Source organism: Cebidichthys violaceus, unplaced genomic scaffold (genome assembly GCF_023349555.1).
Source record: "Cebidichthys violaceus isolate CVI_PGR_0920_01 unplaced genomic scaffold, fCebVio1.0.p SCAF_23, whole genome shotgun sequence".
Taxonomy (NCBI): domain Eukaryota; kingdom Metazoa; phylum Chordata; class Actinopteri; order Perciformes; family Stichaeidae; genus Cebidichthys; species Cebidichthys violaceus.
The window spans coordinates 5041182-5054203 of NW_027176406.1; the positions used below are offsets into that span (position 1 = coordinate 5041182).

Consider the following 13022-nt stretch of genomic DNA (forward strand, 5'->3'; position numbering starts at 1 on the left):
TCAACAGTCGAGTGTGTGTGTCTTTTCCGCTCACTGGCAGATTTATATCCCGGCTCTAGCAGCTTTTCATTTGTTTAATTCTCTTGGTGGAGGTTGCTGCTTGCCAGAGCACACTCTGTCCAGCCTGCTACCTAGTTTCCTCTCCTGCTTGGAAACATAGACTCACATCTCTGTTCCTCTTTGACTGTCATCCAGCTGCATAGTCGCATTCCTCCATATTTACAAAAGCTTTTAACAGGTAGGCTCGCCAATGATAATTATGGGAGAGGGGACAGTGTTTGTTTCACGGTTTGACAAGCTTCAATGTTTCGGTGAGACTGCTGTGTAAAATGCTTTTGGCTCGGAGGTAAGGACAGAAATTTACCGCAAGTGGCTCGATTATAGTCACGTCAGGGGGAGTGGTTGTATTGTGATCATGCTGCTTTGCTCTCATTGGACTGGCTCCAGGAAATGGGATTTGTGGCCAAAGGGTCACCGCCAGGTCGGTGGTGGGTTTAAAGCCGTCTCGATTGGACGTTGTCCATCCCAGCTGTTTGTCCTGCATGACTCTGATTGAGCTGAGGTCTGTCCTTGTTGTCGTCTCATCCAGAGACGCTGTAGATAGTGTTAGCATTAGGTCAGCTAACTACCTCACGTCACTTGTCCTTACGTATGTCAGCTTTGTTAATAATACTGACACATAGCTAAGAAAGTCTTCTCGATACAGCGTTATCATAGCTACTGTTTTAATTGAGTGAGTCAAGCCATCTCAATTAAGTGACACTTGTATTACAACACTGAAGTAAAGTACTGTATAATTTGCTTAATGTAAATAAACGAAATGTTTGTGCCAAATGATGTTTTAAATAATGGTGTGATTTACAAGTGCTCGTTGCTTTTTAGCTATAAATCAACCCCGGGCTGGTGCGTTCATCACACCAATCCAGAATGAGGAAACACAACTTAACAAGGTCCTAAATGGCAGTCTGTTCAAACTGATTGTTTATCGTGATTCCTGATGAGAGAAAGGATTAAGTAAATTACTGAAAATTCCAGCCAATTGCTTACACAGGTTTCTGACTCCCTCTTTCAGAATGACAAGCAATTAGGTTTTCTCCCCACTGCACTTGGTGTTAAAGCAGAAAAACACCAAAGCAAGTCATTATTTCAATCACTCTCAACCATGCTAGTGGTGGGAGTCTTCCAGGCCAGACATCTTAAACCAATAACTGTATTCCTCTGGCGCTCCCTTGCTCCAGTGGGACTTTTTTTTTTGTATGCCTCGAAACGTGAATGTGAATCTTTCAAGTACATGAAACAATCTTTATAACCGACAACTTAAGCAGAAGTTGAGCAGAAAACAAAACAAAGAAATCTTTTGTCCCCCTGAAGACTATTACCTCACCCCTCAGTCAAGCTCCAGCAAGCTTTTTTTAATCTCTTTGATGGTCGAACAGGAATATTTGTGGAACACACACATCTTTGTCATGTGTAAACATTCTTCTAAATACATACCATTTGAGAATGTGACTGATTTGTTTCAAAGTCAAGAAGCTATATTTATCCACGAGGTTTCAGGGCAACTGTCAACAACCAAATCGATGCTTCATTTGTTATAAAAGGGATCGTTCACACTGAATGTGGCCTTTGTTTTTTTTGTTTGTGTACACAATATCAGATCATCTCATTGTTCACATCAATTTAATTTATTTATTTAATTAAATTGTTTGCACCTTGCAGAATGATTTCAGCACTAATTTCCCTGAATGTCTGGTAGTTTTAGAGAAGTTGAGTTGCTTTGGTGTTAATTTGAAATGATCCATTATATTTTAGACATCTTAAGTACACTTTGAAAAAATCACTTAAAACGAACACAGTATTTGTAGGCCGGTGCGGTATACTTTATAGTAAATGGGTGCACTGTAAATTGCATTTCTTCCAAATGCAAGCACCTACAGTCACGCATGGCTTGATGTGCACACCATATAGCAAGACATCTGTGGCAAGGTCAAGCAGGTGCCCATGTATCAGTCACACTAAGGACCCATGGGCTTTATGGATACTTAACATACACATCCGGTGAACGAACAAGTGCATCTGTTTCATTAAAGCCCTGTAAATATTTAATACACGCCCTGCACTGAGACTCTGATATGTGGATGGATATTTCAACTCTAGTAGGGAGTGTTACCCTCATTGCAGTAGATACGCAAGAACTCATCAATTCTTTATGTTTGCAGTGCAATCTTAGGGAGACTGGTAGCGTGATATTTTCTTTTAGACTTTTAAATATTTAATGTGAACACTTATAACAAATTGTCCCCCAAGGCCAATTACAGTTTGAACCCACTGAAAGAAAGGGTTGAGATATGATAGTAAATCATCAGCTACATTTTCCGTGTCACATTCGCGACTGTTTTACAGTGACGTTTATTCCTCGTTATTTATTGAAGAACACCCATAGTGCTGTGTGGATGTGGATTACTTGAAGTGTCAGGATTAGTAATTAGATTAGATTTTAAACTAGTTTTCAGTCGATGTTAAATCAGTTATTACGCCTTGGGAAATTTAATAACTAATTTAATTAAAAGGAGGTTAAAGAGGCACTTCAAAGCATCGTGTGATTTTGTGGTAGACGTGCAGCTGCGGACGTGTTTAGTGTGATTGTTAAATGAGAGCCCCGGGAACTCCTGCACCTTGTTTCATTGCACTCAGGATGAAATCCATTTGTTTCCATCTAATACCATCTGTGCTGTACACATTATCCTTTGAACCTGGCACACAGGTGTGCAGTCTTGTTCATCAGCTTACATCCTGTAGACTGAAAGCATGCTGTAGCTTCTACCTCTGTTAAAGGTCAACTCCAGTGTAACCCTTCCCTGTAGAGAGGACATATACAACACTAATGCATGCTGCAACATACTGCATGGCCTTTACTGTTTCTATATGTTAAGCATATTCCTCAGCATGTTCCTGAGCAATGGGCCACATATTATTTAGGGATAGAGGTAACCCTAGTTAAATATGTGAAAAGTCTACCAAACCCAAAACATAAATTAGCTTGAACTGCATGGTTTAGAGATGAAACAACAGGTGAGGGACCACACTACGTCCCTCTCACTCTTAGTTCCATCTCTTATATCTCTCAAATATAGGATATATTGTTTTTTTATAAATACATTGTTGTTCCATTTGTTTAGAACCTTTTTTAAATTGTATTTGCAGTGTTTCTTTTGTAAGGCCTTGCGGTCTGTCTGGTGGCCTTTGCCAAATGGTGATACTCACCGCCAACATATAGGAGGAGGCGCTGTCTGTGGTGCTAAATTGACTCAGACTGCTTTTTTTTAACAGAAGGCGCGACACGGCGCTGTCCGTGGGATTGATTATATTGCTGCATGGAACTAAAGGTGCGAACCGGCACCCTCCAACATACTCACCATCGGCTATTTTATGCACTCCCAAATAACAGCCACACTACTTTATTAGGTGACCTTATACTTTCTAAGCTGCCGTATGCTCAATGCAGCATGTATGCTGACCAGCCGAACCCCTGCAAGTTCAAATGTTACTGCCTGGACTGAAAGCTTTTCTGGGTCAAATAATTTACCGTCCTTCACTTCAATTCGAAACTGTCACATCAAAGCTCATCATTTTGACCAAAGTGACGCGGCTTTTTCTCGAGTGCCATGCATGCACTACAGCACGCCACACATCTCCAGAATCTACAACCATTTGTTGGCGCTGCTCTGGTACACTGCTAATTACGCATGGCTCGTATTTACAGCCGCAATTCACACATAACACTCAGACTGCCAGTGTTGCCGTCCGTCGCTCTGTTCTTTCCGCTTAATCGGCACAATCGGTTATGGTGTATATCTCGGAGACCTCTGTGTCTGTCAGTGATGAAGAGGTAGATAGGAAAGTCTGTAAACAACGACCTCGGGGGCATCAAAGGTATCAGATTTCCCCAGAAACAAATACCACTAACATGTTTTACTTTTCCTTTTTTTCAAAACAATTTCATTCACCATGAAACCACCATGTGGATCCACCCATTGTAATTCTTATACAAGTTGCATCAAGATACATGTCAGTCTGAAAATGTGTGAGACTTGAATTCCGGGAATTAAAAGGGCAAGTTCAGGTGGATTTACCGTCAATTGCAGCTCTGCCTATTCTCACGTCAAGTTTCTACCTCCTTGCTTCTTATCAGCACGAACAATAGCAATTTGCCTGTTTAATGCTGCAACATGCATACAGTCTTTGCACTGCCTTAACATCAAATGTCCCCTTTTCTTTCTTTCTTTTTTCACAGTAACTCTGATACAGCTCTTATTACGTCGTATGTTCTTACTAAAATTATCCATATGTGGAATTCATCTATAAGCGGTCAGCACTGCTTTGGGAACTTTTAAACAATGCTTATTCATAGCGTACAAGCGTTTGTGCCGGAGTCCTTACCTCACAGGGCATGACAGCCAACATGACAAGCAGGAACATGGCACTGAAGAGATGCATCCTAGTCGAAATGATAGCGTCCCAGACGACACCAGTTCCCGCAGCACTCCCCCCGTTCTTGTCCCTTACTGGGGCGGTTTCTTCAGACACAGAGGGATTCCTTTAATGCTGTGTCGGCTGTGCGCCACCAACCTCATCACCAGGACGCACGGCGGCAGCCCTCTATGGCTTGGTAAAGCGACCAGCCGCGTGTCTTTCGCAGAGCATAGAGTCTTTGGCGGCGGGTTGTGAAAGCAAAACCTCCCAAATCCCCCAGCGTTGAAAACTCCTCGGGTAATGTAATCGGAGGGCGAAGCGGACAGCCGGCGGTCCCTCTCCGTCCTGCAAAAATAACTGCGACTGACCGAGACAGAGCGGAGGAGAGTCGCAGAGGTTGGAAGGTGACTGCTGTGCTTGCAAGGTGCCGACGCTAGGAGCAGCACGTGTATGTGCCAGGAGCCCAGTCAAAAGAAGTGCCACTCTTTGACGCAGCCAAGCTTGGCCGAGAGAGAGAGAGAGAGAGAGAGAGAGAGAGAGAGAGAGAGAGAGAGAGAGAGAGAGAGAGAGAGAGAGAGAGAGAGAGAGAGAGAGAGAGAGAGAGAGAGAGAGAGAGAGAGAGAGAGAGAGATGGGTTGGGGGGAAGGATAGAGGGAGGGAGGAAGAGGTGGGGGGGAAATATTTTTGAGAGAGAGAGATGAATAGATAGAGAGATAGATGGATAGATAGAAGCATTGCTTCCAGTGAAGATGCGTTTCGCTCCACTAAATATTACCACTACAACGACAGATACCTCGAGAAAGCGTTGACATTTAGCATTGATAATGTCTTCATGCTTATAAGCCCGATGGTGAGTGATAACCGTCATCATTGTGTAACATGGAGACAGTGACTGTCAAATCTGAATTATTACCATTAATTCAGCTCTGACGCATATCCAATTAGAAGATGCCAAAACCAAGGGATTCTCTGGGGTTTATGGAAATGATAAAGATTATTCTTTGCGCCGATTACAGTGGAGATAATAAACATCGTTAGCTAACAGAGGTAATTAAATGATGGCGAGGCATTCTAATAACTATTTTGTAGGCCACGTCATATTGCGAATAGGTGTGCATGCAGCCTCAGTATGTTTATTTCTCTGTGTATGTGTGTGTCCATGTGAACTCTTTCACAGTGATTAGATGCTATGGGCCTGTGATTCCCCTGCTTTTCTGACAGCCTGTGTTTGTAGCTTCCGGCGATCCTGAATTGGGAATGAAAAATCTAACAGCCTCTGCTGCCTGCTCTGTCCTCACCCATTAATACAAGCTTTCAAAAACATTTTTCAAAGGTAAATGCACAACATGTCACCTGTGCTTAATCCCCTATAACGACTGGCCGCAGCGTCAAACAACAAAGACAAAACATGAAAAAAACTGTTGCTGGGAAGAGTGTGTTCAGCCCTCCCACTCCATTTTCCTTTTAAGAAATTCAAAGAAGTAAAGCACAACATACACAGCAAACATATCGTGCCATATTTCGAGCAAAAGTGACCTGAGTAGATGCTTTGTGTAGTAAGTGATGGCTGATATTTACAGGCGCTATATACAAGATTGGGAGCATTTGTAATGCCTCTCAACAGCCCTCAATATGGCAAGGGGTGAGCCAACTGCTTGCAGCTAACATTGCTAACAGCACTAACAGTTAAAACAGTGCTGGCAGAGCTCAGCAGTAGGGTTTACCTGAGGGAGTGGGTGCTACCAGCTGTTTAACAGTAGTTGAATTACTAATCTAATTGTATGAAACCCGGTATCATAAAGCAGTGGTGAAAGTCGTTAGAGTTTATCAGAAGAATGAATCGAATAAAAAAAAAAAAAGAATAATGGTAATGACAGATGGAAGACAGTGACATATAACTTGGGGCCCAACACTGGGACATACTACACAAGGTGTCGAGATTGGACCTAAAGAAATGTGTATATTTGTGGTTTTCATTGTACAAAGCACACATTACAAAGTTTTTGTATTTGTCATTTCAACTTTGTTTTGTTTTTCTACCCCAAATCCCATATTTGTTTTTTAAAGGTCAGCTAGATTGTTGCTATTTTACTGCTTCAACTTAGTTGACAAAACCCCATGGCTCGAGTTTATAGTATTGTGGTTCATATAATATTCAGCATGGATGTTAGATCAGGCACTTTGGTGGCTTGGGCCTTCCAGCCCCTGCCCCTGTATGGTTCAGCAGAGGGTTGACTTTCTCCACCCCTGCTGCTGCCCCCAGTGGCGTGGTGCAGACCCCTCTATTTTCCCAGCAGGGAATAACTACAAGGAGTTGAAATGAGTAGCTACGGGGGAGCAAGGGAGGAGTGGTGTACAAGAAAGAAAGAAAAACAAGGAAAAAAAGAAGACCGGGATTGTTCCTGCCTTCCTGTGCTGGTGTTTTCACTAAAGCATTTTACTGTACCATCCTGGATAGTGCCTCCGCTCAGATTCATACAGTAGAGCATGAGGCTCGGATTAATAGAGATGCCCAAGGCTGCCAGGGTGAGTAAAAGTGATGTTGAGTCATTGCATGGGGTCAGAGAGTGCTCATGTTTTTTAATAGTCATGCTGAGTATATACACTGTACTAACGGACTCCTCCCTTCTCCTGGTTGCTCTCCTCCATCTGCATCTCCATTCCCTACAGTTACAGTTTAGAGGCTTGGGGCGTTGAGGGAGCTGGTGAAATGTTTCCGAGGTAAATGCAAACAAAGCATAACCCATTTGTCAAAGATGCAACATTTTTCTCTTTTTATCCTCGATCAGTCCAAGAAGGCTGAGAGAAAGGGGGAAAAAATAGACCTTCAGGGCTACTGCGTGTCCTCTCAGGCAGGCATTACCTCTCTCTCTCTTCCTGTAACCTCATGTGGCTGCACTGTGTGAGGTAGATGTGGCACTAAAATGTAATTTTATTTATTTTTAAAAATTTTCGGCCTCAATATTTTTCTGCCTCTCTGAACTCATCAACTCTGTCTCCTCACCTTCTCCTGGTTGCCCTCTGTGTTCATGTTAGTTAGTGAGTAGTTGTTTTATTGCATTTCATGCTTTATGACTTAATCATGGGATTTCTCTCTGTGTTTCACTTTGTGAGTGTGTTTCTAAAATATTTGAGGCAATGCTACATATGGCCTGAGGACTAAATTGAACAACTCTGTGTGTGTGTGTGCGTGTGCGCGCAGTAGTTTCTGTCTCTGACTGCCTACAGGCACTCTGCTTGTCAAAAAGTATGGTTCATCAGCACTAAAAACCAAGCTGTATTGAGCCACCGTTGCCAAGCCTATCATTACATGGATTTTCAATTTCCAGGAGTTGATTCTTCTCAAATAAGTGGAAAACAAGGCGAGTTTTAAACACACTCTGTAAATGAATTGCGGTATAGAGCACAGGCGGAGAAAGAGGAGCTTAGTGTTTTGTTCATGGTTATAGTGAATATTAGACAGGAGGATAGGCCCAGTGAGTGACTAGATTGTAGATCATCACACAGACAGTCTAATTGGATTTTGTGAAGTTAGAGAACATGAGTTGCTCTATCCATTTAGAAAACATTGTAGTCTGTCCTATAACAAGTCATTGTGGATGTTATTGATGTTACTGCTACTGCCAGTGCTGCAGAGTTATTATGCAATAGGACTGAAAGAGCATATGCTTCCTGAAAGTATATCCAGAATGTTGAGTCTACATTAGTTCAATGGGCACACATGAAAATGTTAAGCTGATAGAGCTTACTGTCTTTGGCTTAAATTTAGTACTGATTAATAGACACATTGGCAATCTATCTCACACTAACACACTTCACTACAACAGCCACATGCCAATAAACACACAGATGGAGAAGTGTTAACCCTGAAGCTCCTGCAAACATAGCACTGATGTCTGAGCCAACACGAAAGCCTGGTGCAAACATTACAACAGCATGCATCTCTCATTTGAAAGTCGTGCTTCCTAATGCATGTCTTATCAACTCGTGTGTATGTAAACAGCTTGAAACACCTCATTCAGCATTCCCAAACGTGCAATGTCTTTGTGCAGCCAAATGGACTGCCACAGCTCACTCTCACCCGCCTGCTGAGTTTCTCTTTCCACTTCACTAATGGAAAGGCATCAAAAATCTATAGACATTAAGTTTTGAAATATGGGATTCCAGTATTTCAGGCAAAAGTGTGCTGGACGTGGTCAATGTGGACCTCCGTTTATGACAGGATTTATTAAAGCTGTTATTCTTACAATTAAAATGTCAATTTTTCAACGCTCTTCCTGTCAGATCAGTGTTGAGACAAAAACAGCTCACTAAATCACATCCCTCCGTCCGTACAGATGAGGAAAGGCCTTGTGTATTTTGAACTGGACTAACACACAACAGTTAGTGATGGTGAGAAGGTTGGGTCAGAAGGTTAAGAGTGCTCAGTTGCCATAGCAATGCTCACCAAAGTGCCCAGAAGGAAAGGTGTGAAATCCTCAATGGCTGCCTGAAGATGGAATTAAACATTGCTTTTCACACCCTCTCTTGGGCTGTCTCACTTTACTACCTGCGCGTAACCAAGGCAACCAGGGCAAGGACATCTCAGATTTAGTTTGGGTTTTTTTCCGGCAAGGAGGCCCCGCCATTCTTCATGTCTCTGCCTTGCCATAATTCAGCAAACATCATCAATCACTATCGAGATGAAGTGCATGGTAGTCTGTTCATGTCTCTGTGTCAAATCAAAAAACAACAGGGACGGCGTTGCCCTCCACAGACTCACAGAAACTTGAAGACATGAGGTGAGACTGGCAGACACACAGAGATGGTCTGCCAAGAGGTCCATCTTTAAAGTGAAGTCACCCAGCCCACACATACAAACACAATCACACCTGCCCATTGCTTTATCTCAAACAATCACTCTCTCGCCTTCCCCTCACGCGTCTCCCTCTGTATTCCTCCTCTGTTTGTTCCTCCCCCAAAGAGCAGTACAAAGATGCTCCCTGAATTGTATTGTGTGGCCTGTGTTTGTGTTTAATTGGATGAAAACATGACGCATAATGTGGAAGGAAAGAAACATGAGGGAAACGAAGTCCATGTCGCCTGCAGCAACAGAAACCAGCAGCTATTTGTTGTTGACATTTTTCTCTTCTGTTTTTTTTCTGCTCCATTGAAACAGCGGCAGCTTCATGTTTTTTCATGCACTTAGGGCTTTTTATTTCCTCCATTGCAGCCTGTCTGTGATGTAAAGTTACTGAGCATCACAAGATTTTACTCTCCACTGCCACAAGAGTGAGTGTATGTGTGGGTGGGTACATGGGTTTGTGCGTGCGCGGCATGTAGCGGTGTGGTGACCTCTGAAGTACTGTTGAAGGAGCGCTTTGATGTAGGTCTGTCTACAAGAGTGCAACCAGGTTCTCTCCATTAGGGACATGCAGGTGTTTACCACCATTGCAAATAACCTGCAGCATCCGTCACACTGGAGCAGGACCACTAATGATAATAATAGTCCTATTAGAATTCAGGAAACATGTGCAATTGAAGTTGTGTTTGAAAGAGAGAGGGAGAAGAAAGCAAAATGTCTTGTACAATACCTAGATCTGAGCTGTAATGTCCCTCTGACGGGTACTAAAGTGGGCATGGTGAAAGGTAATAAAACACTCCTCCGAGTGGTGAGCGCTTTGTGCTTATTCTTACAGTAGCTGCACTTCTTCCCTCATATAGTGCCCTTTGTTAACACTCAGTTCTCACTGTACTTTATCTCCCAGTAGCCATTTGGACTTACAATTCCCAGAACAACTGTCTCAGGTTGATATCTCCCAGCACGTGTGTTCATTGCTACTGCGGTCCCTATGCTTTTATGGTACCAGTTATACATTCAAAAGATGAGACCATGACAGACTGAGAGGGAGAGAGAAAGAGATAAAGAGTGATACACTACGAGGATAAAAGAATGGTTTTACATAATTAAGCAGATAGAAGTGATTACAGCAGCTTATCCACAGAGCACGAACTGCGCACATTCAGCCTCATTATGAAGGTAAAGACTCCAAACTGTGGCTGATGGCTTAATTACAGTTCCACAGTGGAACAAATGCTTAAGAGTCATTACGGCAATTCAAAAACCTTTTCCTGAACACACAAGCAGTCATCAGAGAAGGTGCCTTCTTTCTTCCGTCGTGTTTGTTGTCTCTTTGTCTTCATTGCCACTGTCCCCATCTGCATGCCCTTCTCCTTCGCCGCTGGTGATCAAACATGACTTTCTTCTTTGCCTCTGGATTCTGATGTGACCAATAATAAAGAAATAAATTCTTGTTTTTAATCTCACTCTCCAAATGGGCCTCCCCCAGTCCTCCATAGTCAAGTTCAAGTTATTTATAGTCATGTGCGCAACACTTACGAAGCAGTTGTCGGCAATAAAAATCTTGGATCTCAGGCTTCTCCAACAATGCTAATTTATGTATAAAAAGAAAAGCACGCAAGTAAAGGTTTAAATCTAAAACTTAGAATAGTGGAGAAGTAAATATATAGGGATAATCTATATATAAAATGTATGATATGATATATATATATATATATATATATATATTTGTGTTAGACAGGTGTACAGATATTGCAAAAAGAATAATAAATATAATAAATATTTAAACAGGTTGTAAAACAGTAAGTAAATGTATATAATGGTGACAACTTTAGTACTGTACTGTTTAGTTATGAAGGGGTTGGAGGCTCCAGCTTCCACACTGTTCTGCCAAGCTCCACAGAGGCAGGCCGGCAGGCAGCAGAGTGTGGACTCAGCACTTCTCAGGAGTTAGTATCTGAAGCCAGGCACAGGGGCTTTTATTCTCCAGCCTGCTTCTGCATTATTGAATCAGGGGACTGCCTCAAACCTGAAACTGGACACAGCCGAGAGGCAACATGCAGATTTGATGAATCAATATCTTGCAGTGGAACGATGTGAAAGGAAAGCAAGCAGCAAAGGGACACTGGATCAGATAGCGACAGGGCAATGAAATTTGTCTTTATGCCGCACCTGCTTATCTTATATATGTTGACACATACATGCAGAAGGCCTGAGACACGTATATTGCACAGTGCACACACACACACAAAGATAGATAGAAAACGCACATCCCCATGCCCCGTCCCCTGAAGGCATTCATTAGATAAAAGGAAAACAGCTCTTTCCAGAGCTGCAGTGCAATTATTCAGTGTAGTCAAGCATGTCTCTGTGTGACAAAGCAAATTGCTTTTTCGGTTTGCTGTTCCTGATACAGATAGGGCTTTCAAAATCTGAGGGGAAGCCTCGCGCCGCTGCTCCCGACGCTGCAAAAGATACCGGCAGTTATTTACCTCACTGTGTGTGATCGTGTTTACAGATGACTTTACGCATGCCTGTGTGCTGTGTATTTGTGTGCGGATAGCAGCGTTCGGCTGTACAGTACATAGTGGTGTGTGACAATCAATCAGTTGTGTTCCTTATTGCATTTCAGTGAAATCCGGCTTGATTGATGCAGGTCTAGTGTGACATGGTGCGTTACAGTCAGTGTCGGAGAACTACGTAGATAATGATCCTTAGCAGAGTGAAAACAGGCAGGCACCTGCTTAAATGGTTTTTGTTTTTCGCTGCACAGTTGAGGAGGCACCATGCACCAAGCTTCTGTTAAGTGCCTTTGATGTTTGCAGCTGTACCACATTTTATTTCAGTTTCGATGATGTGATATTTTACAGGTGGTGTCATTTTAAGAACTATAAATCAGTCGATGAAAATTCTACCGTATGTGCGAAAACAGCTAAAATCATCAAAATGTCACTGTGGTTTAGGTCATTTGTGAGGTCATTTTTTAAATGAAAATGACCTGAGAAATACATGACCCTTTTCTCATGTCTGCAAGATGATTATCTGTCCCCTCATGTTGGGCGAGTGAGAGAACTGTTCATGGCCACTGACTTCTTATTTATCTTATTCTTGCTCCTTCCAGTAGGGTCCCAATCAATATCCAGGGAATCGGAGCGAGACAGAGGACAAGTCATCTGAAGAGAGGCAGAGGGAGCGAAAGCGCAAGGACGTAGCAGAGCGTGGAGATTTATTTGTGCTGCTTGTCGGCCTGCGGCCACACACAGGGAGACAAATGCTTATGGGAAGCTCCAGGAATCTCCTCTGTGATTATGGAGCACGTCAATTGATTTTGTAATGATTTTCATCTCTGTACAATATTGACTAGCTGAAGTAATCTTAGTTTATGATGACACTCACATATGATTGGAATTGGAAAACAGAGCAATGAAAGGCTGGAAGTTATTGGGAAGCTTAATGTTTTTTAATTTGTTTTTGAAACGTTACTCAAACTCAATGTGATGTTATACGCCAAGCACCTTGAGGCTTGTATGATGCCTGTCTGGTGCGCTGGTACTCATGGTGGATTGTGTCTATGGAAGGGGGGAGGGCAGGTTTTTATTTCCTTCTGGCTGAGAAGGAAATATGGTCATGTGCTGTCCTGACACAAAGCGACCCAAGAAAAGCTTGAGGCAACGCTACATGACCAAACATACAGTAATCTAGCTGCTGG

General features: G+C 42.6%; 1 protein-coding gene across 1 annotated transcript in view; it reads right to left on the reverse strand.

Annotated features, from left to right (window-relative positions):
- Window positions 1–4871, reverse strand: part of olfm2a (olfactomedin 2a) — a 42123-nt gene extending 37252 nt beyond the window's left edge. The window contains exon 1 of the mRNA XM_068718858.1: window positions 4441–4871. Coding sequence (XP_068574959.1) covers window positions 4441–4497 — 57 coding nt within the window. The 5' untranslated portion in view covers window positions 4498–4871. The remainder of the gene's footprint in view (window positions 1–4440) is intronic.
- Between the last annotated feature and the right edge of the window lie 8151 nt (window positions 4872–13022).